The sequence below is a fragment of the Nymphalis io genome, chromosome Z (assembly GCF_905147045.1).
Source record: "Nymphalis io chromosome Z, ilAglIoxx1.1, whole genome shotgun sequence".
In the NCBI taxonomy this organism is placed as follows: domain Eukaryota; kingdom Metazoa; phylum Arthropoda; class Insecta; order Lepidoptera; family Nymphalidae; genus Nymphalis; species Nymphalis io.
This window is the reverse complement of record NC_065918.1, coordinates 13,627,120-13,642,763: the sequence shown is the minus strand read 5'-3', so window position 1 is coordinate 13,642,763 and position 15,644 is coordinate 13,627,120. Positions and strand designations below refer to the sequence as shown.

The window sequence follows — 15,644 nt, the reverse complement described above, 5'->3', positions numbered from 1 at the left end:
GTGTAAGTAGACAGGGGGGGGGACATTTTAACTCCAATGGTCTATTGACAATCAATTGCCCTTTTTTTGGTATGACTTTCCTTATAAGTTTTAAAATTTATTAAGGAGAGGATGTCAATGGCTCTTTTTAATTTTTCTTAATAAAATTTATGATAATGCAACATTTTTAAGGGTGCGGATGCGGATGTTCAAATAGAAAAAAAAAGTTTTTTAATTAAATATAATTATTTATTTATTACTTACAAAATAAACCATATTTGCATTTTTTTTTAATACACGACAAGTAAAAATATGATATAATTCAAGGTGAAACATATGGTAGTGTCTAATGACAAAGCGCAACGGGCGGCGGATTTTCCGTGCCACACAAAAGGTAATGAGTGTATTGGTATTGAAGCCCACGCGAATATGCGACACTGAGCTTTAAATTATTCGTTCGTACCAATTCATACCCCTTGATACGACTGCGCCTTTGTTTGCTTTGATGCTCTCGACGACCAGGCATTTAGATTAAGTTTTAGATATTATATCGATGTATGAAACGTTTTTGATTAACTGTATATTGAAATTGCTCGTTGCGCTTTGACAGATATTTGAAAAATGTCCAATTTAATTAGTTTTTAAAAGCTATTAATATGTAAAAGATATACAAGAACTATATATATTGAATTGAAGAATTTAATTCCATTTATATCTTAATTAAGTATAATTTATTTAAACTATGCACTTATTGTGAGAGTATGAGTGTGTATGTGAGTGTGTGTGTATAGATATTGTGTCTTAATTATTAGCTTTTAGTGTATTTTTTCCGTTCTAAACGTTTTTACATTAGTCTATTATATAGCAATATAATAGCAGTATTTTCATATGCATATATGTTTTTGTAAGTGTTCATTTAATTTTGTTTCAAAACATTATATCTTAGCAGATAAACTTTATGGGTAAGTAATTATATCTAAATTATATAAATAAGGTGAACGAGAATGGTTGTATGTTAAGTACTGATTTGATTAAAAATAATATCAAAACGTTTAGAAATCGGAACAGCTCACGTAAGAGTTTATAAAATTTAAGTATTCAGTTGTTTCTACATGCTTTATTAATAAATAAATAATATTTCAATACAATCTAATTCTTATAATTAAGTTAAGTTAAATTTCTTAAATAGTTTTTTTTTTATTAAGGCGGATTTCCACGTTGATCTATCGACGTCATTCAAGCTGTAAAAAAAAGATAATTATTATAAGACAAATCGTTAAATTATTATATATATTATATTATTATTAAAATGATTAACAATATATATATATATATATATATATATATATATATATTTAATGTTTGATTTTGCTTTTTCTTAATTTAGCATTTAATTTGCCCAGTACTACGTCGTTGCATTCATGTGACAATAGAATAATATATTATGGATAGAAAACGTGGAGCTTAAACGAAGATCGTAGGTTTGTATCCGATTAAGCAACAATGAGTCATCGTGTACTTTGAAGTTATAATACTCGGTGGTATGCCTTTGTGCAAGCCCATAAAATGTAAAAGAGCGTTTTCGTGAATTAACAGAACTTTTTTTTCGTCGTTTCACTATTTCTGTTTAAATCTATAAACTCACATAGCAGCATTCGACTCCGCGATGCCTTTGCAAGGGGCATAGCGAGCCTCTCATTTGCACCAGGTTACCGGGCTGGCAGTCCTCGATACGAACACACATGCCACCTTGTCTTACGCAGGCGTCCTCCAGCGCGATGATGCTTACACCTGTCGAAATATTTTGACATCATCATCTATTATTAAATCTTTATTTCTGCCCGACTCTTTCTATATATTAGTATGTAATAAGCATTTTTCAGTAGTAGAAGAAGTAGTAGAAGTAATTCTAACGCAATTCTGAAAGCTCTTGTAAATAAATAGCTGCTTTAAGAGAATTATTTTTATCCAGAATAAATTGAATGAAACAATACAAATTATAATCATGACGTACATGAACTTCAAAAATTGTTAAAAAACTTATTAAAATATTTATTATAAAAGGAAACTTATATAATGCGAAAAAGGCATTCGATTTACACAACATAGTGTTATCGATTACATTATAATACTCTTAAACATAGTATGTGGGACAAGATAACATGGGAGTGTGTAGTCGCTAGTCGCTTTTCTTAAAGATGTTATTAATAATAGCTTCATATACCGTACAAAGACATCACCTGTACCTTATTCAAGATGATTGCAATTACGGTAATTGACTAAACGTTAGATTAAAGTCTGTGTCTATCTTATGCACGTCCACGCTAATTTCGTGGAGTCGTCTATCATTACCAAACGCATGCCATCCTTATGTGTGCGTTTGACATTTGATTAACAGTTGAATTCACACTATTGTTAATAAAGCTAATATAATATTTCTTGATGGACCAGTGGTTATAAGACGTGACTCGTAAAGAGATTTCAGGTTCAAGCTAGGGGTAACATAACTGGATTTACATGAGATTAATTAGTGAAAATTTTGTGAGGTTGCCTCGAATGAAAATCATAATATAATAAATACATGTGTAACCAAACCGCGTTGGATTAGCGGCGAAATGAACGCTAAAACCATCATTTAAAAAGGCTTAGTCCATAGAATTAGTTTACTGTTCATTAATAATATAATGAGTAATCTTATATAAACGAGCAATTTCTGTATATATGTGTGTATATTTCCTCAATGACTCAATTTTTTTATTTAGACAAGGTTTCGTTCTTAAAGCTTATTTTTAGAATCTGTCTACATATCCATCTATATACAGTTTCCTCCAAAAAACTCAATTTATCATCTATTTACAAACTACTTACATATAAACCATCATAAAAACACTTTATCTATCTATGATTTAGTTATATACTTATATACCTTAATACATAAACCTGCATGTAATTATATGAGACTCGAGGGGATTTCAATAAACACACATATTAAATACCGATACTGTAAATGAATTTTCCGATTTCCAATAACCTGACTTTTCATTAGTGTAAGATAAATAATAGTGTTGTACAGAAGCTCAATATTGGCGACAAATTGTACTTCTGGCAAAGGTAAGCTTATTCATGTAAAATACGTGGGCACTTTGATCCGTTTATTAAATGCATATCGTGAAACAAACTGTTTGTACACGACAAAAACACCCTTTGACTAACTGCAATTTCGTCAAAATAACCTTTAATATAAACTAGCTGCCCGAAATTGTGTTATATGAAACCTTAATTAAAATCAGTAGTCGGATACAAATTAAATAAGAGTCGTATGTAAACATCGAAAGCGGTAAACATTCTATATTTTTAAGCTGTGAATTAATAACGTCGCGTAACGCTAAACTCATGAAACGTTTTGAATTTTCGATTGGTATATAAATCGGTTATGTAAATTGTACAACACGCTCGGTCGATGCATTTATGTACATAATGTTAAAATCCCTTAAGCTTTTCGCAAACTAATCATTCAGTAACAGCCTGTTAATGTCCCACTGCTGAGCTAAGGCCTCCTCTCCCGTTTGAGGAGAAGATTTGAAGCTTATTCCATCACTTTGCTCCAATGCGGATTGGCAAAATTTCAATGAAATTAAACACATGCAGGTTTCCTCACGATGTTTTCCTTCACCGTAAAGCACCAGATAAGTTATAAACACAAATAAAGTACCTGAAAATTCAGTGGTGCTTGCTCTGGTTTGAACCCACGATAATCGGTTAAGATTCACGCGTTCTAACCACTAGGCCACCTCAACAAATCACTCAAGCTCCCTCAAATTGATGATACTTTAAATTATTGATCATAATGTATTTTTTTTATTACGAAAAATCTCTATGACATTAGGTTAGGTTATGTGGTGTTTGTGATTATTATTATTTTATTTTGAGATCTCATATTTATTTATATTCATTACGTTCTACGGTTTCACTTCTATTATTTAATTTAAATAATCTTACATTGTTGTTTTCCAACTGTTTTATTTTTCCAACTAAATTGTAATGATGTAATCAGTGAAAGATTTATACACTGATTTATTTCCAGCAAGTTGTGTCAACTTTTGAATGATTTTAATCGTTATGTATGTTTTTAATTTTATATGTTCTTTTAGTAATTATTCATGTAAAAATTGCTAGTAATACAAAATAATAAATGAAACAAAATAAATAAACATTTTATATTCATATTCAAACTACAAGAAAGAAAGTTTTAAAATCCCTCTATTTTTGCTTGAAGCCACAATATTATAATAATAATAATAATTTAATAAAATAAACTAAAAATAGTATGTAATTGTAAATATATATATTTATGATGATTCTATAACATCACAAAAAAGAGTTTCAAACAACCGCAAAATTTCGATATTTTATTAAGTAGATCATAACTATTATTATTTATTAGTTGAAATTGAACTACCAGTACAAAATAACACACTAATGTAATGGACGCGCGATGGCATTGAGAGAAAATATTACGATTGAGCGAAGATTTCGAATTAGGTCACATTATAAATAACTCGTACTTATTAAGAAATAAATATAGATCTTTAGTTTTAACTAAAAAACCTAAATTTGTCCATGGAAATAAATAATATCACGTTTCTATTAAGAAGGCTACTAAGCTAACATTATAAAATATTTTCTATTTAATCATTATTTTAATATTTTTAATTAGTTACTTAAGTGCTATGTATTGTACACACACACACATAGTCAGTCAAAAAACAACAATAAAAAATATACGAGTTTCAACTAATAATTATATAACATAAATTTTAAATAATTGCGTAACATTAGTTACAATGCAGAGCGTACGTATAATATGCATGTCTACGTATAATATGATTTTAAAAAAGGCTAGCGTGACATTAACGTTGCCAAATTTATCGAACACATCATAAAATTTCACTTTGAGCGTTTTAGACAGTACCTTGGAACTGTGGTTGTGAAATAATCTTGTATTGATTGTTGAATTAATCTTGTATGTACCAATTTAGAAAAGGATACCAGAAAAAGCAGGAGCTTTTCGAATAATCGACTTGAATAAAATTAATTTAATAAAATTGCAATAAGAAGTTTTATAAATTTCTTTTATTATAAATGAAATTAAAAAGATATTACTATAACTAATCCCAAAAAGACTGCAACTTCTTTATTTTTCTAAAATGGTTTCGGGGTTTACAATATATTTTAAAACGCACGCTGTGCACTCACTAAAAATATAAGTACTTATTTATTGTTTGACTAATGGATATCATCTTATTATTATTAAATTATATCCCAATTATTTTGTTGAATTTTACTGACAACATTAAGATAAAGTATTCAATATACTCATGTGACTTTATTTATTATTATAACATTATCTATCACACTCAATTACATAACTATAAGATTAAAACAAAAAAAATAATGACGTTACTAGAACATAAATGAAAATTTTTATCGTCGTGCTTATGTTATTTGTTTGTCGATTTTATGGTATCGTTATCGATATTGCTTAAAATATAATTATTTTTTTAATAAAACAATTAAAAACTAATTACTGTCACATTCGTTATAATTTTTAATTATCTATATCAAACCACAATAAAAATTACTATTCTTTTAATGAACAATTAAATGAATTTTATTCTACATACAAAAATAAGTGGTTAGTTTCTGTCAAGTTATAGCATGATCAAAAATATTCAGTATAGCTCTGTAAAGTCTTGGCATATGCCATGGCTATATAACGAATGTATAACAAAAATGTAGTTCGCTAGTAAACCAAAATAAATAATTCTGATCTTCTGAAATAAATAATTCTGTAGTATCCATTTCAAAAAATGTACAGCAATTATCTCAAAAGTCCAATCTTGCTTTTTTAATTTCCTTAGACCGCGTAAACACATGTAGCCAACTTCCATTATACAAACGGTTTACAATTAAGCTTTTAAAATTCCACGTTAAAATTACGAGCAAGCGGTATTATAATCGATAAACTAGATTGTCGTAGCTCGTGGTCGAGGTATTTGCATGTGCGGAAAATTCTTACACATATTTCTGTTAATAACAGTTATCCTAAGGTCGCCTTGCAAATTTTCTGACTGATACTGGCCACAACCCGTTTTAATGGAGCCTAGATGATTGCGCAAGACATTATAGTACAAAAGTGTGTGCGCAAATATAAGTGGACCCTCTATTACCACTCTTACATGACTGGAGCTCTCCTCAGACGAGACCGCGGGGAATTCCAAACTCCATTTTAATACTGAGAATATTGATACATTAACCGAATATCTTTCAGTTTTATCGGCGTTGTCTGGATTTTAACCCAATGCCTCAGAATCTGCACCCTTATAAGCGAGTCTTTAGACACAAATAATGCACACCGTTTCCATTAAATACATGCATGAATAATATTTTCTTTTATTAATCTAACAAAGAACAACAAATAACAAACACGTGAGTGAGTGATGTTTATATCATTTAACAAATTATAGCGCTAATAAAAGGCCTGATAAAGAATTCCAGTCAGTGGTTCCTAAGAAATTTTACTAATATATATTTATGTTGTACCTACTTGCGTCAAATATGAAAATTGTACTTTTTCACTTATTTAATTTAAATTAATTTATAAAAAATGTTTAAATATAATAATAAATTTGCACGATTTTTGTTTTTAAAATATTGTTAAAAAAATCTTAACACATAAAGTATTTTAGTACTATATCTTATATATATACTACTGCATTATTTTATATTTAATTCACAATGCAATTAATACAAATTTATTATCGCAAATAATAAAATATCATAAAGAAGTACGATAAGGAATTATTAAAAAAAATCCTAATTAAATTTAAAAGTTAAAATATATTTGATAATATATCGCTAGCAGAAAGTCTATATAACTTACGTTCCACTTGCGTGGTAGCCCTTGTCTGCAGAGGAGTACCTGCCAACATTGGCACAAACACGCTTAGCACAGCAAAAGCGAACACTGTTTTAGATATCATTATTATTTTCGACTAACGCGATCGCTGTATGTGTCTAGCTTGAGTTTAAATATCGTCTGACTAAGTCGCCGGGCCCCGCCTTATATATACAGACCTGTTGCCTGTTAGTAAACAACGCACTACTATACGATGGATATTAGATTTTCTCACAACCATCTCTTAGCAAAATTAATCTCATTGAGGCCTCATAATTTCTCCGCTCGTCACTTTCTCGAAGCCCTTTGACATTGACCACGTGATAAACGATCACTTCGATAATAAAAATCAATATGTCATTAATTTCGATTTTATTTTGACATATTTTGATATATTGGCATATTAGATTGAATGTTGCGTAACTGCCAAATATTAATAAATATACAATGTAGTTGTCTTCGATTAATTGAATTTAAAATTCTATAAGATTCGCTTGGAAACGATTAAATATAAAAATATAATATTAATTTGTTAGCATTTCCATTGACTTATTACTGATACGCAGAGCTAATAATTTCCTTGTAATGCTTTTTCATATATTATAGCATGTATCGTATTTATAATAAATAAATATTTCTAAAATTAAGTGAATATTTCAACACAATTTAATAATGCCTTAACAATACATTCATTGTCATAATTAGACATACAAATTATAACGATTAACATTTAATAAAAAAGTTAAATTAAAAATCTTAATACAGATTTTGTATTCCTGACAATGTGATTATAAAACGTATGTGCTACCTCTGCATGCAGTTTTTGTATGTATATATGCATTATATATTATGTAGCCTGTTGCTAAAAGGGCCAATATCAATAACCCTTACTTGGTAATCAAAATAGGAACAATGAACAGATATTGGTTGTTTTATATATCATACGCCTTTTAGCGTATTATAGTTTGCGTATTAGTAAGGACAATAATGCAGTTTCATCATAAATACATTTTTAATGTGTTGTCAAGAGGCAAAATGTTGTTTACTCAAAAATTTACTTTGGACCTTTTAGCAGTAGGCTTTTAGTAACTTATCCTAAAGTTAGTTGATCTTGACACAATGTTTTATTATTACAAGAGCAGATAAATTTGTTTCCGTCATTGCATTATCTCTAGCAGCAATAGTTACTTCATAGCAAAGTAATCACATGATCCTTTTCGGTGGCCTTTGATTAATATTTAGCAAAACATTTTGCGTTTATATTATCTTTCCTATAATATGAAGTAGTGTTACGTATTACTTACACTGTTAAATTTAACTAAGTTTATTTATTTATATTGGAAACAAACGGTATTATTAAATATAATAAAATAAGAAACATTATAAATTATAATGTAGCCAATAATTAATATCAAATATTACATTAATAAAAAATAAATAAGAATGAGTGAGACGGATAGCGAGCGAGACATTACAAATAATTAATTATATAATTAAATTAGCGCGTTCATACTAACGAACGTTACAGTACAGCTGTAAATATACAGCTGCATATGTTAAATAATCTCAGGATCTAAATCCTGCTTGAAAAAAACTAGATGCTTTAGATGACCTATTTGTTGAGAAATATCTATAAAGCTTCACGTTACACTCAAGAGGTGGAGCTTAGTAACGTTTAAAATAGATGTAATATAAAGTAAATATTATTATTATTGCGTATTTCCACCACGTCGCACAAATGCAATTTGTCGGATAGGCATGTGGCAGAATTTTGTCCTACGCGTCCAGTTTCACGGTTTTTTTTTCTTCACCGCCGTGCATAAAATGAATTATTATAGACATTAATTGCTTATGAAAATTTAGTAATCCTGGTCCGGCGTGAAGCTTAAATCCGCAATATTCGTTAAGTTTCACTTTTTCTAACCACTGAGCCATCTCGGCTCAATATATACTATAAATCAAAACTAAAAATAGCTATTGTACAAATCATGAACGAGAATACGTGTAGAAAACTAGAAATAAATAATGAGCATGCTGTAGTTGTACTATATGTCTCCGATATTCGTGGGTGCGTATAAGCGAAATATAATAAAATAAAATAAGTTACCGCGGAGAGGCAGGAATGCTAGGAGAATTTTTCAGTTGAATTTCATTGCTCTGTTCGAAAAATTAACAAAGCGAGGCAATGGGTCGTGGTGTTATATATTTTGAAATGTTTTGCACTATCGATGAAAATTCAAAATATTTCAAATACAAAAGGCATAAAGATATAATTTAAAATATAATTCTATATAACTGCTTGATCGCTTTAGAAATCTCTTCTCTGACTACCGCTCTTAAAGCTTCTGTGATATGAGACGAGGTTTATTATCTTCCCATTGAGACGGATTCTGAAAATCCGTTACAATAAGTAACGGATTCTCAGAAAGACAACATTATGTAACGTTTCAATGTTTTCTTCGTATTCACGTATACGTATACAAGCGAATACGCCTATTCAAAACCCATTTCAAGTGATGCGTGACCTGTTATTGCATGCAGGTGCACTCCCTAATCCCTCACTCTCGTAATCCGATGGGATGGTAATCCGACACGATCGGGGAGAAATCGGGCGCGACTGTACGTGATTTTAGATGGACTGTTAAAATAGCCAATTTATCCTCAGTATAATATCTTGAGTGTTATAATGACTTGAAAGAAATATTTTAACAATTAATATTTTTTTGAACGATAAACCCAATATACGTGAATTGGTCTGACGCAGGATTGGATGCCAGGTCAGACAGACAGACATCCGAAACTCTAATAATAATGAAGCAGTCAGTAATATGTATTAATCGAGCGACCACTCTTATAGCTTTAGCACATATCTTATAGCTTTATCTTCTGTAAATATTAAATTCAAAATACAAATTAATATAATAAAAATATATCGAAACTTATTTTTATATTTTTATATTACAGATGATATTAGAGGACTGATACTTCTACACATTCGAACGCGAAACATGTGGTATTAAGTAAAAAAAAAAACACTTAAAAATCTTAATTTTAGTCAAAGGCGATACTAGTACATATTATTGATATGTATTATCAAAAGCTACATTAAACAATTATGTCAATAAAGCGAAGTGGAATGTTTCACGCCCCAACACTCAAAACATATTTTTTTTTAGAAATATACAAAATAACTAAAAATATATCAATATTCCCAAAAATGAATACCTAAAAGTTTCAATTCCGTTGTACTCATATTTTTATAAAAATGTTTAAACAATAAAGTGTATCAAATACATTTTAAAACAACGTCAAGTAATCACGCATTGGTTGACGCTGTATTTCTGAGATTCGCTCTTGACCTTGCAGCGATTGTTTACCGTCGAGATTGAAGTGACCCAAAGACCTCCCCAATCAAATGACCCACAATTTACTGATATATAGAACAATCGATTATAAACTTTATTCCATTATAGTAAGCATTATTATCAAATGCATATACGTTTAGCTACAGTATAGTTTGACAAACGTTATGCAATAGAATATACTGGAGGTACAGTCGTCTTTCCAGGAATAGCGTATCACATACAAGAGTGTCTTCTTTTATTTCCATGTATTTGTTATTATACTTATTATTATATCATTCATGTTCATTGACAAACATAAACTTTTCGAATGTAATCACCTTATTATTTAACTCGTTCCGACTTCTTTAATGTAAATATTTTTATCAGCCAAACTTTCAAAAGTTGTTTAGCGTGTGATTATTTAATCAATTTAATGTTTATTATATATTATTTATAACACACTATTTAATTCTTTAAGGTAGTTCCTGTTTCACGCTCATTTTATCTTTGCTTTATGTTTATAAAATTCTGCAGTTCCACGCCTATTTTCATTTTGCAATAGATTATCAAAATCTCCCGGCACGATGTTCTCACAGTCTCTATCGACTTAACAATATGAAAAAATAATATTAATAGTGTTTTATTTCAAATTATAATGTAAGTGTATAGCAAGCGTGTACAATTATTACGTTACGTTGATATATGCACCCTAATATTGTGACAGATTTACTGGACGAAGTAACGAACGTAGAGCGGTAGTTTCCGGGACGGCATTATTGAAGACCGCGTCGAGGTTTTTTATGAATTTAATATTTGATGTTATACACGGGGGACAACATTGAACAAATATGTTTGACATAAAATACGTATGTCAGCACAATGGCTTGTGGTAAAAATAAGTGTGCGTAATAAATTTTAATGAAACTAACTCCTATTCCATCGTATGAGTTGATAATTGTTTATTTATTTTAAAATACATGTTTTACGTAACGATATATGCATTGCATGTTCTCAAATACTTTTCGTTTGTGTGAGGTGCTGTAGGTAGTAGTCATTAGTTGGTATCAAAGGTTTGAATTAAGAAATAGTTGTAATCAAAAGTGGTGAAATAAATTATATAACAATTAACATTTAAACTTCCTGTTGCAATCACAAAAACTAAAACGCAGTTTATGTTTTGCTAAATAGTTATTTATTTGTTATTGTTGTAATCTAATATTTCTTAATTAATTACATATTTGTGTATAAAAATTAATTATACATATATTTTTATAACAACTAGTTTTCACAAATTTCGAAACGTTGTAGAGCTCAAATCCAATTCTGTGTATGTCAATTTTAATTATCATCCACCATTTTTTTTTTCATTTAAGTCCATTTGATTCAATTCGAGTCAAACAGAATCAAATGAACGTGTATGTAACTGAACCATGATTAAATCAACATATCAGAGCTTCATTTTCAAACTACGTCCTATGACAATTTAGAAACATGAATCTGTCCCTTTAATATGAATTTTCTTTTTTAGGATAATTTTGAGCATCAACAAACGTAAGCAAATATTTTCGTAACTTTTTTTACCTTAAAACGTTGTATCGCAAAAACAAAGTGACGTAAGAATTTATTTGAAAGTACTTACTAAATTTATTTGAATTTATTTAGAATTTCCTTTTGATATAAGATATGAGCAAGTCATGTTTTCCAAATAATTTTCGGCCGGAAAACGTTTTTGCGGCAAATTATTATTAGTTTACACATAAATAAATATATTTCAAAAGTATCTGTAGGCCATATCACTTTAATTAATTATATATTCTTGTCTATTATCTTATTATTATTATTATTGATGTCGACATATTGAGACGAGAAGGACTTGTGTCTTATTAAAAATCCGTTATCGTATCATTTCATATAATATTAATATAATTGTAACATAAAATGTTATCCGTGCCTTTGGAGTATTTTTGATTTTTTTTTTAATTAACTCTATTTTTATGTGCCTGCATGTTTTTATATCCAGGCGTCACAACATTCTATCACACTATCGATCGCTAAGCAAAACTTCGATTGGACTATAAATATCATAATTTCACGGCGATGTAAGAAAAATATCGTAAGGAAGCATGCTTATGTCAGATGACTATCTGGAACAATTGTATTCATCAATTCGCATGATACTTGAATCTTCGTGGAATTAGCTCCAAAACTTGTCTAGAAGAGAGGGGATTTTAGTCAAGCAGTTTGATGTGTAATGGATGGTACCCTCGTTTATTTTTAAAGTATTTATTTTCTGATTATAAGCTGCAAGTAAACAGACCACCCGCTCGATAGCCTTTAGAAAAATGGCGGGTGTTCAATTGATGCGATTAACACAGGACTTTTAGAATTGGCGCGCGAGTAAGGAGGTTTGTGTCCAACATTTGATTATTGTAGGCTGAATACGCTGATATGATGATAAATCTGTACAGAGTACACAGTTTCTGAAGAACAGCTGAAAAGACAAAATTAGACGTAACAATGTTTGTATATAGTGTAATAACAGAACATGTGTAACATGTATTTTTAGAAAAAAAAAGAATTTAGTACCAAAAATATAATATAACGTAAAAGTATATTGAAAATTTTACTTGAGATATAAATCTTAATGTAAATCTAGGCGCAAGACCTGTTGACATAAGTATGGCGCTTTTCTGTTGTTGCAATTTTTTTTTTTTTTTTATATTCGCCGGAAGGGCAAATGACTCTACTCCACCTGTTGGTAAGTGGTAGTAGAGTCCAAACGCGACGACGGCCAGTACAGACGGGAAAAACGTTCTGCACTAGCCGCCTTCGCCTTGCCGGCCCGCAAGATGCCTCTTCACGCCTCGTTTGAAGGAACCCGGGTTGTAAGAGGAGGGGAACACGTGAGCTGGTAAGGAATTCCATTTTTTGGAAGTGCGACAAAGAAAGGAGTTGCCAAATTTCTTTGTTCGCGATGGAATTGAATTATGCAACGGGCACAACTACTAAGAGATTGCAGGCAAACCGCTCTCGAATGTAATATAAGATGATTTAGACCTGAGTCTGCAATTTCCTCCTCATTGACATTAAACACATTTTTTACTATTTTCTTAATTTCTCCTTCTTTTCTGGAATAATATTGAATTTAAACCAGAACCTAATCTATCGCCATGATTATGTTTTAATCAAAGGCGTTATATCACTGCTGTTTTTCTACGACAGTAATTGGTTTCTGTTGTAAAAATAATAAGTTTAACAACATTCAAAAATTACGTTTGACTATAGTAAACATGTTATAATTAAAATAATATGCGAATGGTATTTATTACAACTTAGCTAGTTTGAAAGTAGAAAATATATTCATAAGATATTTAGTGTGGTATGTGTGGTATATGAAAATTAAGAGTACCCGGAAGAACATGCAAAAATATATTCAAAACAATTGAAATTTTATTATGCTTGGACCAATATTTAAGATAATTACTGGTAGTAGGGCTTTGTGCAAGCTCGTCTGGGTAGGTACCACCCACTCATCAGATATTCTACCGCAAAACAGCAATACTTGATATTGTTGTGTTCCGGTTTGAAGGGTGAATGAGCCAGTGTAATTACAGACACAAGGGACATAAAATCTTAGTTCCCAAGGTTGGTGGCGCATTGGCTATAAGCTATGGTTGACATTTCTTACAATGCCAATGTCTAAGGGCGTTTGGTGACCACTAACCATCAGGTGGCCCATATGCTCGTCCACCTTCCTATTCTAAAAAAAAAAAAAATAATAATTTTTAGGCTCGGAATTATTATGGTCCTAAAGATACACAATAAGTGTTTGACGCGTCGTGATTACTGCAGCGCAAAGTTTAATGTTTACATTTGACCCCAAGAGATCTGGCAAATGGGCCTCACAAACATGGCGGATTTGAAGTCAGTCTTTTTTTTTTTTATGATTCTAATGTCGACCCCTATGTATGTTAATTAGATCTTGACCCCAATGGGGAAATCAGTTCGAAACCCTGACTAAAATTTTTGGACACCTGGACTAAAATTTAGGAGAAGCAAATGTATGGTTATTTTGCCTCGATTGTTCCTAAGTCTATTATCATAATAGTGTCCCTTTAAGGCGTCTTTACAAGTGTCCTTTCCATAAGTTTTGTGGTATTTGCCAGACAGCGTATACCTGGAATATGCTGTCTGGTTTTGTCAGATAGAAGAATCGATTCAGAACTCGTCGTTCAATTAATTTATCGTAACACTCTAAGCTAATTGGATGGAAGTAGAGAGATAATAATAAAATATCTTTAAACTATATATATAGCTAGCATTATTAATAAAATAAAAAAAATATATACTGTTTCTACCAGATATTTTATAAGAGATAAGATATTTTGTGTATTTTATTTTGTTTGTCTCAATAGAAGGTGCATAGATAAATAAATAAATACATTTTATATGACAAACGGTGTGGAGTCAATGACACTAGAAATCTTCTCCGAGCCGTATTGTCAACGCTTGCATTTAGTCGTAAAGGAACGTTTGTTTGTTCTAATAAATAGAACCCTTTATATTTATTATTAGGTAAAATTTATATTCGTCCATATCAATATAAAACTTTCACCAACATTATTTTTTAATTTGAAATAATAAATTCATTGATTGCTTAAAATAAATTTTTCATTTAATTATTTATATTACTCATTTGTTTCGACATTCATCTCCCGATTCTTAAATATTATCATAAACAGCCGAGAAGAGTTACACTATATCTTTTGTAACGTACGATCCCATTTAAGTTATTAAGTACACCAGACGAATAGTTCGATGAACTTATGCCCTATTCCAGAGTTATATCCGAGAACTCACTAATCGTGGGATAGATTTTTATATATCGAAAATAAGCATAATATACGCCATACATTCTTATTTATCGCGCAAATGACGATATGCACTGTACAATCATGTTATATTTGTAGGCCAAAGAAAATTTCGTGAGAAAATCAGCGACATACACATTTGGTGGATTTATCAAGCGGCATTGGAGCAGCGTGTTGGAATAAGTTCTAATCGTAAGCCTTTTTAAAAGGAAGAGGAGTCTTAACCCGATGATGGGTCATTTAAATGTTGTTACTTTTTCTTTCATGTTCGAGGGCTATTTTTACGTTGAAATACTTAATAAAGCAAAATCAATGTTAGACATTTATTTGATATTTTTATTTCGTTCCCGCTTCAGTTTACAGAATCCCTCTCGTATACAAACATATTTTTAATATATCATCTTTATCAAAACACATATTTTACTTAAAATCACTAAATTTAAATTACATAAATAATTTGCTCAGAGTACTACTAAGACGATACAGTTTTAT

General features: G+C 30.2%; 1 protein-coding gene across 1 annotated transcript; it reads right to left on the bottom strand.

Moving 5' to 3' along the window:
• Positions 1-212: 212 nt before the first annotated feature.
• On the bottom strand, positions 213-7,175 carry LOC126780540 (uncharacterized). The gene is made up of 3 exons (XM_050505124.1): positions 6,923-7,175; positions 1,625-1,770; positions 213-1,220 (listed from the first exon to the last, which is right to left on the bottom strand). Exons 1-3 carry the CDS (start codon positions 7,020-7,022, stop codon positions 1,212-1,214), a joined length of 255 nt encoding a protein of 84 aa, XP_050361081.1. The 5' UTR covers positions 7,023-7,175; the 3' UTR covers positions 213-1,211.
• Between the last annotated feature and the right edge of the window lie 8,469 nt (positions 7,176-15,644).

Excerpts from the sequence above, each read along its gene's own strand:
- LOC126780540 (XM_050505124.1), bottom strand. The coding sequence starts at position 7,022 with ATGATATCTAAAACAGTGTTCGCTTTTGCTGTGCTAAGCGTGTTTGTG. Across the intron at positions 1,771-6,922 it reads GGCTACCACGCAAGTGGAAC|GTGTAAGCATCATCGCGCTG; the intron begins GTAAGTTATATA and ends ATATTTCGACAG.